Genomic DNA, 15,006 nt, shown 5'->3' on the forward strand with positions numbered 1-15,006 from the left:
CTGGAGGCACGGCCTAGTGGTTAGGTGCACTGGCAGCTCTTCTGAGGACCTGGCATTACTTCCCAACATCCCAACATGGATTTTCAAACCATCTTTAACTCCACTTCCTGGGGGTTCAATGCCTTCTGGTCTCGTCGGGCATCAGGTCTACACATGCAGCACAGACATAGATGCAGGCAAAACACTCAGATTTGTGAAGTAATTTTAAAAGCTAGAAAGGGAGAGGGGGTTAAGGAGGGAGGGAAAGAGTGGGGGGAAACAGTAGAACACACTTTCTTCACTTGCCTATAGCTGGCCTGGTTTGTGGCTTTTCACTCAAACTTTATTAAATGGTCCTGGAGATTTCCTCTGGGCTCGCTTGTTAAATTCTACTGTTATCAAGACATAATCCCTGAAAAGAAAACCCAGTTCCCTGAGAATACCAAGAATTCAATACATAGTCCAGACAGCTCTGAAACCTGGGATCCTTCTCACGAGCCTCCCAAGTAGGATTACATGCCAGTGCCACCACAGCCACAACACAGCTGGTAACAAGCGATATTCACAGCCAGTCTCAGCCCTGGGGAGGACCAATCACTGGAGACTCAGCGGGTGAGACTGTCTGTTAAAATCAAGTATCTCTTAATCACACTTGTTTCCCAAAACATGCTATTTCTTAATTTTGTGCTGAACCCAGAAATCTTCCCACATGCTTCCCAATGCTAGGGAGTTTTCCCAACACATTCATTTTAAGCGCTACCACCATGACAACGGAGACTTTACAAGTCCTGTATGTTAGGCTGCCCCACAGTGAGTTATTTCATGTCTATTTTAAAAAAACCTGGGATGACTGAAAGTTTTGTAAGACTCTCTACACTTCTTAAGACAATGCTCTGTCGTTGTGAAGAGACGCCATGACAAAGGAGCTCTCAGAAGACAAAGCATTTAATGTGAGCTTGCTTACAGTTTCAGAGACTCAGACCATTAGCATCATGTCTGGGAGCTACATCCTGATCCACAAGCACAGAGAGAATGAGGGACTGACCTGGCATGGCCTTTAGAAACCTCACAGTCCACCCCACGGTGTCAAACCTCCAGAAAGCTCACAGACAAAAAGGGTCGGACCTTCTAACTCTCATAAGCCTTTCAAACAATTCCACTCCCTGGTAATTAAACATTGGCATCTATAAGCAGGTCTGGAACATTCTTATTCAGATCACCACATTATATATATAAAGGACGTCTGTCCAAATGAGGGCAATGTCTCTTGAGGGTCCCCTCATTACTAAAGGCTTTTCACATGGCGTGCGTAAGGTTTCTCTCCAATGTGAGCTATTTCACATCTTCTCCACAATGAGAAGAACTCTGAAGTGTGTCTTGCAGCTTTTCTCCAGTGTCTGCTTCTGTGTATTAGAAGAGCATTTCTAGTAGTAACAGCTACACCAATTCAAAAGAATACCTTCTCTCGAATCTGTCTGACATTTCCCCACATTGCTAGCACGTGGGGACTTCGTGAGAGCTACCATGTTACTTACTAATTCCCTTATTTGGTCTACTGTGAATCGGTACATGCCTTCGCAGATGAGTTGAACTCAAAAAGCCTCTCCCGCACGTCTCGCACTCATAGGGTCTCTCGCTACTGTGGATTCGTTCGTGTACCCGGACCTCAAAAAAGCGGCGGAAAGACTTCCCACAGTGCTTGCATACGTAGGGTTTTTCTTCACTGTGCATTATTTTATGCTTCCGAAGGGAGCTGTCGGAACTGAAGGCTTTCCCGCACTGCAAACACGCATAGGGCTTCTCTCCAGAGTGATTCCTTTCGTGGTTCTGCAGGGAGGAGGAAGAAGCTAAATCCTTCCCACACTGCTTACACTTGTAGGGGTTCTCTCCGGTGTGCATCCGATTGTGGAACTGAAAGGAGCTGTGATTATTGAACGACTTCCCACACTGCTTGCACACATACAGTCTCTCGCCAGTGTGAGTGCTTCCGTGTCTTTTAAGGTTGCCGGAACTACCGAAGGTTTTCCCACAGTGCTTACACACGTAGGGCTTCTGACCAGTGTGGGTTCTTTCATGCGTTTTTAGGGAACTGGAGTAAGTAAAGCCTTTCCCGCACTGCTTACAAACGTAAGGATTCACACCGCTGTGAGTCACTTTGTGCTTCTGAAACTGATACCAAAATGTGAAGGCGCTCCCACACTGCTCACACACGTAAGACTTCTCCCGGGTGTGAGTCAGCTCGTGTGATTTGAGGTAGCGGGAAGCAGTGAAGGCCTTCCCACACTGCTTACACACATAGGGTTTCACACCGGTGTGAATCCTTCTGTGTATTCGAAAGTAAGTGGAATCAAGAAAAGTTTTCCCGCATTGTTCGCACACATAGGGCTTCTCACCAGCGTGAATACTCATTCTTCTTCTAAGGCAAGCAGAACGGGGAAGAGACCTTGTGTAAGGATCAGGCAGAAAAGGATTCTCACCTGTGCCAGTTCTCTGATGCCTTAAAAGGTTACCCAACCGAGCAAAGCCTTTCCCACACAGTTCACACACATAGGGCTTCTTAACGCTGTGAACCTTCTCATGCCTTTGTAAAGGACTGGGATGCGCGAAACCTTTCCCACATGCCTTGTGCATATAAGACTTCTTTGCGCAACCATTTTGTTCATACATTTGGCTGGATTTGACACAAGGAAGGTCTTCTTCAAAGTTTTTATTGTTGGAAGGTTTTTCTCCGGTGGGAGTGCTTTTGTGCATCTGAAGGGACAGAGAACTGGAGCTGCTCCCCAACTCCTTACGTTCATACAGTGCCTGTCCATATTCCTGGTCTTCATAAGGTCCTACCTGATGGTTCAGTGGCACACCCAGAGATGAATGGCCAATTCTACCCTCTTCACAGGCATTCTTTACAAAGGTAGCAAGTCCTGGACAGGAGTGCCCTGGATTGAAGCTGAAGATTTCTGCACACTGACGACTTTCATGATAGTCACAGAACTTCTCCACCAGTTGGCTGCTGCAAAACAAATGAAGAGTTCATGACTAAGACGGTGCTCACCAATGACTAAACAGAGAAATGCTGGCTTCATGCTGGGAAACAGTTTGTAACAGTTCAGACTGCATGCTTTCCAAGTCTACTTGAGGGCAGTCACAGCAGAAACAGTGGGATTCATGTACGGTGAAGTATGTGTCCTTGAGAACATTAAACATTCACACAGCATTTCAACATATATCTCAATTCACAATCTTTAGAACATTTTGGATGTTGCAATGGTATCAATCAAAAATCACCTAGTTTTTAAATACTTGCAAGGTCATGAAATAAAAAACTGACATTTTTTTTTAATAATAAGTCATTCCCAACTTGTCCCCATGACTGGTAGATAAATCAATACAACACTAAGTTTTAAAACATGTGTTAATTCCCTGTGTCTATGGGTGTGTGGGAGAAGCTCAGGACAACTTTCAGGAGTTCTCTTGGCTTCTATGTCGGTGAAGCAGGGTCTCTCTGAGAAGTGCTGGGATTACATACATGCACCATTTTATGTGGGTTCTGGGAACCGAACTCAGACAATTCTGATTTCATGGCCAGCCCTATTACTGGCTGGTTTTGCCACAAGATGGAGTTATCACAGAGAAAGGAACCTCCCTTGAGGAAATGCCTCCACGAGACCTAGCTGTAAGGCATTTTCTCAATTAGTGGTCAGCGGGGGAGGACCCATTGTGGGTGGTGCCGTCCCGGGGCTGATAATCCTAGGTTCTATAAGAGAGCAAACTGAGCAACCCAGAGGAAGCAAGCCAGTAAGCAGCATCCATCCATGGCTTCTGCATCCACTCCTGCCTCCGGGTTCCTGCCCTGTGTGAGTTCCTGTCCTGACTTCCTTTGGTGATGAACAGCAGTGTGGAAGTGTAAGCTGAATAAACTCTTTCCTCCCCAAACTTGCTTCTTGGTCATGTTTGTGCAGGAATAGAAACCCTAACACACTGGCTAGGCAATTTTTTTGAGTCCCCTGTACACCATTTTGCAATGATGAGGTGTAACTGGTATAGTTTTCTGTCAACTTGACACAATGTAGAATCATCTGAAAAGAGGAATCTTAGACTAGAAAATGTTTGCATTAGATCATCTTGAGGCAAATCTGTGGGGGCATTTTTGTTACCAATCATCAGTGTGGGAGGAACCAGCCAACAGTGGGTGGTGTCACCCCCGAAGCACCAGGTGGTTCTGATTGTACAAGAAAGCAGGCTGAGGAAGCCCTGAAGAGCAAGTCAGTAAGCACTTTCCTCCATGGCTCAGTCTCAGTTCCTGTCTCTGGGCCCTGACTGTACTGAGTTCCTGTTTTGGCTTCTCTTACTGATGGACCGTGACCAGGACATGTTAGACAAATAATCCCTTCCCTCTGTCTATGTAAGGGAAGGTTGAGCCTCAGGTACTGTGAAAACCATAATGGAGACACGAGTAGCGTAGGATGACAGCCCAGGGTATCAAATGATGAGGCACTGGCCTGACCCTGGAGACAATCTGTGTTGCTGGTAGTGCCTGTGAGAAAGTGGAGCAGTCCGAGACCGTGTGAGCCCAGGAGATAGAGTTTCATTTCCAGGAGTGGGAGCCTAATGTTTATACTGCTGAAAGTTGGTTTCATTGGCTTTGATTGTGACTATGCCCTTGTTCTTCTCTATTGGAGTAAGAAAGCATGTAAAATTCATTTTTTTTTTACAAGGGCCCCACAGTTCAGAGACTTTTTTGGCTTTTGAAAGAGACCCTTGGTTTTTAAGGAGCCCTTGGACTTTTCAACTGTTGAAATTTCTTAAAACTGTTTCTAATGCTTTAAACTGTGATATTAATATTAACATGACATAGTGTGGACAAGCAAAAAGGGACATCAGAGAATCGATTTTGATAGTATCTTGTCATCTGGACAAAATCTAGGGGACTTTAGTTGGAAAAATGTCCTCACGGAGTTGGCCTGTAAGGAAGCCTGTGGAACATTTTCTTACTTGATGATCCAGCCCACTGTTACGAGCACGATCCCTGGGGAAGGGGTCCTGAGGTTCATAAGAAAACAAACTGAGTAAGCCGTGTTCCTCCATGACCTCTGCCCACAGGTTCCTGTTGGACTTCATGACCTGACTTCCCTTGATCATGGATTGCTGATTACAGGGTGAAGTTAACCCTCTCCTCCCCAGCTGCCTTGCCCGTTGGTCTTGAGTATAGCGATATAAATCCAAACTGAGATATTCTGTATGGCCTAAGGTATGGATTACATGAGCCATGGTAATACATCCACATGACATCAGCATATTTTGGCTGCTCTCCATATTGTAGTATTTGGCATCTCCTAATGCTGATGTGTAAAACACAATTCTGAGAGAAATTTTCTGGAGTTAAAATTGGTTTGGGAGGGACTGGAGAGATGGCGCAGTGGTTTTAAGCACCGACTGCTCTTCCTGAGTTTAATTCCCAGCAAACACATGGTGACTCTCACAACCATCTGTAATGGGATCAGATGCCCTCTCCTGGTGTGTCTGAAGACAGCTACAGTGTACTCATATACATAAAATAAAAGAATCTTTTTAAAAACAATGATTTAGGAAAGAAATTACCTCAGTTTTCTCCATAGTTTCTCATACTCACTCACAACCTTCTGTTTGCTCAACTTGTTTCCTAAAATGCAGACACAGAAAAACTATTACTAATTATTAATTAGAGGAAAAGTACTGGATGCCAGCTAAATTCATGGTGTATCCCATTTGACAAATTCTCCCCAGTTCCCTTCTCCATATTCCAATTCATACGTCAACACTGATTAGCTAGAAACATTGATGGACCAAAAAAGGAAATGCCCATGTGTACCTATAGAGGCCAGGTTCCTCAGGGTTTCCTGCATCACATCTTTGTACAGCTTCTTCTGGGATGGATCCAGCACAGCCCACTCCTCCTGCGTGAACTTGACAGCCACATCCTCAAAGCTCACTGACTCCTGAAAGCACACACATACATTTCCAGGAAAGTGAGCCTCATGGTACCACAGACGTACACAGAATTAATAAGACATGACACTGTTCCACAAGGGTTCAAGTTGTCCTGGTCATCACACTCTACTGCTCATACAGACCGAGATGCCTTCCCCCACTCACAAATGCTAAAAGTAAACTGGAGCTTTCTGGGAAAGGAACATCAAAGAAGGATGAGCTCTTGTGCAGAGGACTGTGCAGTTCCTCCTTCTGCACTGCATCTTTCTAACAACTGTCACCCCAGGTTCTATTGTCTACCACCCACCATGATCAGTATCTGCTGTCCCCAGAACGTGTGCGCTTAGAAATGCTGGGCACCCTTGTGTTCTGCTGGTGTCTGAGAACTGAGATCTGGAGGGATTCCTTCCCACCGGAGCTGTACAGAGTGAGGTAGATTTCTCAGACAGTTGATGACAACTATAGCCTAAGTTAAAAAACAACAACATCCTCTTCTCCCTAAGAATCCTAGCAATCAATTCATACTCATCAGAGGAATCCTATCTGCCTAAAACCCAACACATTGTCTGTCTGTATTACCTGGGTTGGTAGATACTACTTGTACGTGTTTTTAAAACTTTGGTTTGGTGTGCAATGTGGGAGGAAAGCGTGAGTGTGCCACAGGACTCTGGTGGAAGTCAGCAACATCTCTTGTGAGTTGGTTCTCTCTAGTTTAACTGTGGTTTTGGAGCTTGAAGTCAGACCATCAGTGTCGCATAGCTCGTGCCGTTACCCACAGAGCCAACCCATACGGCCTCTAGTTAATACTACTTATAACGTGCTAGGAACCTGAATACATGTTCTGTGATTGCACAAAAGGCCAATATTACAAAGTGTATAGCTGGGTTCCTTAATCAAACAGCACACAGGGCTCATGACAAGGAGTTCTCCTCAGCAGTGTCCCATTTTGCTTTCTGTTGCTGTGACCAAACGTAACTTGGGCAGGAGAGTGTTTATATGGATTGCGGGTCACAGTCAGTCACGGAGGGAAGCTAAGGAGGAAACGAAAGGATGGATTGTGTAGGCAAGAACTGACGCAGAAAGCATGAGTGCACGAATGCAGATCACTGGCTTGTTGGGTTATCCTTCTCATCCACGTTCCAGCCCCTACTAACTGGGATGTCAACACCCACATGGGACTAGGCCCTCCTCGACCAATTAACAAGCAAGAAAATGCCCTGGGGCTGGAGGGATGGCTCAGCAGTTAAGAACACTGACTGCTTTTCTGTGGGTCCCGAGTTCAATTCCCAGCAACCACATGTGGCTCACAACTGTATGTAATGGGATCCGATGCTCTTTTCAGGTGTGTCTAAAGACAGCTACAGTGTACTCACATACATAAAATAAAGAAAATTCTTTAAGACCCAGGCTTCCAAACTATGTAAAAAGGGAAAAAGAAAGAAAGGAAGAAAGAAAGAGAGAGAGAAAGAAAGAAAGAAAGAAAGAAAGAAAGAAAGAAAGAAAGAAAGAAAGAAGAGAAAAGGCCATGAAGACACGTGCACAGGCCAAACCGGTGAAGCCAGTTCCTCAGTTGGGATTCCCATTTCCCAGGTGTGCCAAGTTGATAAACAATGGAGCCATCTCATTTGGCCATCACACCACTTTTATGTGAGAACTCTACTAAATCATTAAACAAAGGGAAAGATTACAGATGCCTTTAGACAGAGCTCTAACTCACCAACATGCCACCTCTATGATTTCTAAAACACACATTAAAGTAAAATACCTGGATGGGCAGTTGTTCTGCACACCTTTAATCCCAACTCTTGGAGGCAGAGGCAGGTGGATCTCTGTGAGTTCAAGGCCAATCTGGCATACAGTGCAAGTTGTAGGACAGCCAAGGCCACACAGAGAAACCCTATCTTGGAAAAAAAATAAAATAAAATACTTGACCAAATTTATTACCTGCAGATGAATGTCTTTAATGAATGTCTACAACCAGTCCCCTACACAGGACACTGTATTCCACACTAGAAGCCACAGGTTGTCAAATAAAAGGCCATGCCAGAAGCTGTTGGTCAAGAGTGTCCCAAGGGCTGCCCCACCACTACCTAAGAACTTGACATTGTCTCTCAGCATTGTCCTTTGTCATGCACTATGTTACTGCTGAAGGAGAGAAGCCATCAACACCTGTCATTACCTGTGAACCCTGAAAGCTATGCTATCAACCAGACAAAAACACACGTCCACAGTCAATCGCATCATGAAGGGGTAACAGATTGTATTCTAACTGGATTTAAGGCCCACTACATAGGGAAAACATGTCTTGCCCTGGCAGTCTGACCTAGAGCTGGAGAGGTCACAAGCCTCTGAAATAAATCTACTTAATGGTGACAATCTTAATATCTGTCTATGCACATAGATAAGTGTAGCACTTATCGTCAAGAGAGATGTTTCTGTGTGCAGTGGACAACGATGAACACAGAAACTCACAACCTGTCCGTATGAAGAGAAAAAGTCTAGGGAGTACTCAGGCATCAATGAGATATCCACACCCTTCTCCCCTATCCCATCCCCCAGGCTCAAGAACCAAGAGGAAGCAGGATGCTTGTTGAAGCCAGAGCTTGGGCTGAAACAGTGTCTTTTGGACATGACAGGGCTACATTTAAAATAATAGCCACTGTGTTTGTGTAGAGAAGAGCAAGACAGTCAACATCCCAGCATGGATGGGGCAAGGGCAGATAATTGTCTGTTAATGGCTGCTAGGTGAGGGCAAGTCACACATTAAAGGTGTGTCCCTTGGTAAGTCGACTGTGCTGCAATGCATAGCCTAACAAACAAACATACAAGAGCAGCAAAATCTGCTTATGATGATGATGATGATGATGAGGATGATGATGATGATGATGATGATGATGATGATGATGTGTTTTTTTAAAGTAGAAGGTTGGAGAGGTAAGGAGAAAGGTCATGGTATGTGTGGATATGCTCAAACACTGTCTCCAGGTATGAAATTCTGAAAACATAAAAAAAAACAGCATGTTTAAAAGTAAATCAAGTCAGGGTGTGCACCCGTTTTCTACATTGTTTTTACTAGATAGACCTCGAGTTCTCAACAGTTCAGACCAGATTAGGACTCACTGAGAATATACACAATCAAATTAATGGTCTAGTACAAAACCCCACAAGTCATGGTAAATCTAAGTGATGGTTAGAAAAGCCTTGGGATATTTTTATGGTATCTCTATGTCCACACTAGCTACATGTGCGTGTGTCTTTATATTGTAAACACGGTACCAAATTTGCTTGTAAGATGACTGAGTCCTACTGGAGAGAGGGCTCGACAGCATCCTCTGCTATTGTAGAAGGCCTTGGTTCGAAACCCAGCACCTATTTCGGGTGGCAGTAACTCAGTACCTCCACATAACCCAACACCTCGGGCCTTACGCATTAACAAACAATTATAATTCAAAATAATTAGACAAAGAAGAGTGAGTCCTCACATACACCAGAACTCTGAAATTAGGCTGAAGTCTTTTTTCTTATAATTAAAAAATTTAAGTAACGAAATCCTGATCCTGGAGCCCTTCTGGCTTACACTTGGCTACCAGTCCTTAGGATCGGCGACGGAGAACCAGCACTGACAAGGGGCATAAGGCGCTCTGTTCTCTTTTACGGACTTTAGTTTTATTTCGTGTGTGTGTGCACCCGAGTGTGCTAAACTTAGAGTCCAGAAGAATGATCTGGACTTACAGGCAGCTGCAAGTCGCCTTCTGTGGTAGTGAGGAAACAAACCTGGGTCCTCTGAAATGCTCAGTTAGGTCTCCACGCCCAGAAAACAAAACTTTTTACATTCAGTGTGGCCATGGTGGGAGAAATGAAAAAAAGGGGGTCTGATGCCCTCAGGTTCACATTTGAGATCGATGTGGCCTTCACATTATAAGATTCAAACAGAGGTCAGGAAGTGCACGCACTTGGATGCTGTGGCATCTTTTTGATCATTACCCCATTGATCCTTGTCTTAGTGTTGATGCTATGAGATGGTCAAAACCAATCCTTATTATTTAAGCAAACAAACTGAAATGCTTGCCCCCATGCAGGTAAACAAGGTCATGTATCTAGAAAGAATAGAAACTTGAAAGACTGTAGCACTCCCCACTACCAGTGTAGGAGTGAACAGCTGCTGGGGATAGAGCCCCTGCCCAGCCAGCAGCTGGAAGAGATGTTGGGACTGTGGCTGCACAGACGCTGGCTGAATGGAAGAGGTCAAGAGGGCAGTGGCCAGGAGTCTTCACCTGTGTTAGGATGGGCCGTCTGGTGATGCGGCCACCTTTGAGTTATCTCTGCTGTTTGGAAGGAGGCCCCCTCCTATGTTAGTAGCCCCAATACACACACTCATTGGTTCATCAACTGGACCCTGGTACAATCGTCTTTTGTACTATTCTGGGCTCCTTTTGGTGGTGAGTAGATGTGTGGGTTGTGTGAGTGTCCCCAGGAAATTTCTGTCACAGACAGCTCTAAGGCCAATCCGTGGTGGCTCTGTGAGGCCTGTCTATTCCTCCATTCTAGGAGAGGGACAGGCTTAACTCAGGTACTCTCTGTGTTTTCTACATTCCACCTCCACCATATCAACTTCTCACCTTCCCTTCCCTTCTGTTTACTCATGTTTAGCACTGTTTCCAACTCCCTAAGAGAGAAAAGGCCTCAGCAGCTAAGCTCTAGGGAAGTCTGTGGACCTGCCACTAGGAGCCTTCGCCTATTGCAACACCCCTTTCAAATCTAGTCGTGACCTGCCTCTATCATAAATACGAGCACTGGCTGCTCTTCCGGAGGACCTGAGTTCAATTCCCACAACCACATGGTGGCTCACGACCACTTGTGATGGGATCTGATTCCTTCTTCTGGTGTGCATGAGAACCAAGCCCTCATATGCATAAGGTAAATAAATTAAAAAAATTAAACTTAGAAAGAAAAAATACAGACAGGAGTGGTGCCACAGCCGTTAATCCCAGCACTCTGAAGACAGAGGCAGGCAGATCTCTTAAGTCAAGGTCAGCCTGCTCTACAGAGTGAGTTTCCGGATAGCCCAGGCTACCCAGAGAAACCCTGTATCAAAAAATCAAACCAAACCAAACCAAGGAAAGTGACAATTACAATTATGACAGAGGCCAAGTCCACTCAACTCTGCATGTGGACATCCCTTGTCAGGGAGTTCGACAATGTCAGGAAGACGTGGAAAGTCAGAGCTTTATTCCTGGTTGTAAGAACTCTGCACCCAAGGACAGATTACAGAACATACAGGAAACATCCTCTAACTATGTGGCACTCCTAGGAAAAGCAGGCACCTCTGGGTGAAACAGAGACAAGGTAGAGAAGGTGGGCAGGGACTTCTCTAGGTCACTCTGCTGTGCAGAATGTCACAACTTCTGTGACTCTGGGACAGAGCTAGCCTAGAAGAGTGTCACCTTGTACAACAACCGTCTTGACCTGATTTGCTACACACAGAGGATCAGTACCAGGAAAGGGGGACTGTTTACACACGTCCAGTTGTTCACATAAACAGCCAACCACCATCTGCCAGCACACCAAGAGACAGTAACTGTATCAATAAGTAACAACACCTGAAAATATACCAGATCATGCCAGAAACGCCAGACACAGGAGCTTTGGGACCACAACAGATGGAACCCTCTTACCTGAGACTAAAAGACCAAACTGTAGCAGGTTCATGAGCCATGGCGGGGTCAGCTGTCAAAAGCCAGCAAACTTGTCTACTCCTGGATCACAATGTCTTCCTCCACAGCCTTGCTCCAGGAGTTTCCTCATGGCAAAACATTCAGTCCACTTCTAAGTCACCATCCAACAGTCTGCCCTCCCAAGGGGCATTTGGCATCCCTGCACCTGCACTGGTAAGACTGATCTGGTCCCCTGCAGTCTCCCCCCTCACCTGCCTCAGCTCTCTGCCTATGCCCCCAGGACAGCCTCTATTCTGCAGCCTCTTTAACCATTTCCCAGCCATTTGTAACCTGTGCCATCTCTGGTTGTGTGAAGTGTTCCCATGTGATCTGCTGCTGCTGTTAGTGATTCACGCTGGGATAAAGGGCTGGGTGTGGTAGAGCAGATCTTCATCCCTGCACTTGGGAGGCAGAGTCAGGCAGATCTGTGAGTCCAGTGCCAGCCTGCTCTGCCTATAGAGGGAGTAGCAGCCGACCAGTGCCAAATAGTGAGAAACTGTCTTAAAACTAACAGCAAAATTTGCAACAAATGGCCAAGCACGGTGGCAAGTACCTTTTAGCCTCAGCACTGTGGAGGCCAGACAGGCAGGTCTCTGAGTTTCAAGTCTGTGTGGTCTATAAGTGAGTTCCAGATGAGGCAGGGCTACACAGTAAGACTAGTCTCAAAACACAAGTTAAACGACTGGACTAAAAAGACCTTGGCCAGGTAGAAAGGAAAGTCAGGCTTAAATAGCAAATTACCACCAATAAAACAACAATGCTCGTGAATTTGAGTATTCAATAAATTCTGCCATTGTAGCCTGCCTGGCAGAATTGAGGATATTCTAAAGAGACTCTAAGACAATGGACCCCAAAGAAATGGGAATTTCCTCAGGAATCTCAGGCTGAAAGAAGGACCAGGTACCAATCAGAGTGGGGAACTTGTCTCTCAGAAAGGGACTTCATACCCTTCTAACAGATCCCCTAACAGGATGAGCCTGGAGCCCACCAAAGGTGGAGGGCAGGGCAGTGCAGTGCAGGGCGGGACCACACCTTGACCTGGACTGTTTGCATCTGTACATCCCTGGCCTCTGCTTCACTTTGATCTCACTTCAGGACTTTGAAGACACTTAGAAGCCTCCCTGGATCTTTCTTCCTCTTTCCAATGGGCAGAGGCAGAAGAGATCTTTTCTGCTCACCACTAATTACTTGGCTATTTTTATTGGGTTACTGAGAACAGCGGGCTGGCCCTGACTGGGCACAGGTTGGGAATGCCAATTTCAATAACACAAATATGTCTGTCTGTTGCTGACATAACAGGCTCAAGTCTCTTGGGGTCACTATAAGATTGATGTTACAGGTTTTGGCAGAAAGGGAGCTGAGAAAAGCTTCATTGGGTGAATTACAGCATCAAGACTCAGGCGGCCATGGTGAAGCCCTGAAGGGAGAAACAGCCTTCAGTTCTGGAGGGATGAGGGGCGTTAATTGCTCAAAAAGGTTTAGGGTGTGGACAGGAATAACAATTAACCTAAGCAGGGCAGTGTGAAAGACAATGGAAAAGGAACTGATAAAGACTACAGCCCTAAAGCTGGGTGCTCTTGCGCATACCTTTAATCCCAGCACCCCACGGAGAGGCAGGCAGATTTCTGAGTCTGAGAGCAGCCTGGGCCACAACTCAGTCCAGGAAACTCAGTCTTGAAAAGCCTTCCACTTCCATCACAGAAACAAACAAACAAACAGAAAACACTGAAGCTATGACTCTAAGCCACCGGCAAGTCCACCATAAGAGTCCACAGAGGCTTGGTTTTACCCACCTTAACTGCAGCTGCTCTTTGTGGGTTAAAAGCCTCGGGCCACTAGGAATTGAGTCAGGCTGTGCAGGGAGGGTAATAGTCCCCTAGCCATAAAGAACTGCTCTGTGCAGCCTGACCATTCCTCTATTCCTGCAGGTATAATACACCTGGATGTAAAAAACCACCCAGTTCCCAGTTCCAAATAATAATAATAATAATAATAATAATAATAATAATAATAATAATAATAAAAATAGCTGTAACTTCCGGGTGGCCACCTTTGTATATTTTTACATCTCTCCCAGACCTGCAAAGACAGTGTTTCTCAACCTATGGGTCGCAACCCCTTTGGGGCGGACAACACAAGGATTGTCTATTAGATATCTTGCATATCAAATATTTACATTACGATTCACAACGGTAGCAGAATTACACTTATAAATTAGCAACGAAGGTAATTTTATGGATGGGATCACTACATGAACTGTAAACGACTGCAGCATTAGGAGGGTTGTGAACCACTGCTCTATGGGCACTTGACTTTTATTCCAGAAAGGATGGGGCCACTCGATGCTCCAATATGTCTCTATCCCGCTCTCCACACACCCCCTTACCCCAACACTCAGAATCACAATGTGCTCTGAGTAGCTGCTCCGAGACACTGCATGGGGTATGTCGGGATTTTCGGGGGAGGACGAGGCAGTAAAAGGACCAGTGTTCTAACCATCACTATCCATGCAGCCCCACCTCCATCCCCGGCACAAGAGCTCCAATCCAACTCCCAGGGTTGGCTCCCCAGGACCCTCTTACCCGAACCGCTCAGACTGCAGAGACCCTGGTTGAGAAGCCCCGCTGACCCTAGACGCCGCAGCACTGAGCGCTCAGGTAGGGGGAGACCACGGCTCTCAGCGGAGCCAGATGAGACTCTGCTGTAGACTCCGCTATCTCGGAAGGTCGGTACCCACTGCGGTCTCCGTCTGCAGCAGCAGCAGCAGCATCCTCCCCACATCTAAGACACAGGCCGAACGTACCATTTCCAGCCACGGAGTGTCCTGGTGTCTTCCTGCCGCTCCTGCTGTCACAGAAGGCGACTTTGATATCTAGACCTGGGATCCAGGATGTACTTCCAAGTAACAAACATGCCTAATTTGGGGGTTAAGGAAACAGACCTAGGTCAGATAAATTCCCTCACGTAAGAAGCATACTCCTCATTGGACACTTCGGGCACTAAAGTAATAACCTTTACCCTGATAGGCCAGCGAGCCTAACCTTTATCCCGATAGGCCAGCGAGCCCTTGGCTCGCGTCCTGGAGCGCTAATGACAGGAGATACTAGTTTTGTTGGGCAAATTAGCAAGCAGATCACTCACTGAAGCCCTAGCGTTCTAGCGTTCTATCCCTGTCTGGGTGGAAGCCTGCATGTAAGCGGCGCGTTTGTCCACTTGCTTGTAACAATGCGCAGTGGGCAATTCCTAATTCTCCCTCCTAAGAATGGAGTCAGAGCAAGAGAATTCCAGACTCAGTGGTCATGGAGACAACTCAAAGAGCTGCTTTGAGCAGGATTAGGAGGAAGGGCCT

General features: G+C 46.0%; 2 protein-coding genes across 2 annotated transcripts in view; one reads left to right on the forward strand and one right to left on the reverse strand.

Moving 5' to 3' along the window:
* Ftl1l5 (ferritin light chain 1 like 5) overlaps nucleotides 1-15,006 on the forward strand; it is a 576,109-nt gene that overhangs the window by 344,343 nt on the left and 216,760 nt on the right. The gene's annotated exons all lie outside the window — the stretch shown is intronic.
* Nucleotides 907-14,574, reverse strand: Zfp870 (zinc finger protein 870). The gene is made up of 4 exons (NM_001163062.1): nucleotides 14,461-14,574; nucleotides 5,825-5,951; nucleotides 5,575-5,635; nucleotides 907-2,986 (listed from the first exon to the last, which is right to left on the reverse strand). Exons 1-4 carry the CDS (start codon nucleotides 14,461-14,463, stop codon nucleotides 1,507-1,509), a joined length of 1,671 nt encoding a protein of 556 aa, NP_001156534.1. The 5' UTR covers nucleotides 14,464-14,574; the 3' UTR covers nucleotides 907-1,506.

This window comes from Rattus norvegicus, chromosome 7, assembly GCF_036323735.1.
Source record: "Rattus norvegicus strain BN/NHsdMcwi chromosome 7, GRCr8, whole genome shotgun sequence".
NCBI lineage: Eukaryota > Metazoa > Chordata > Mammalia > Rodentia > Muridae > Rattus > Rattus norvegicus.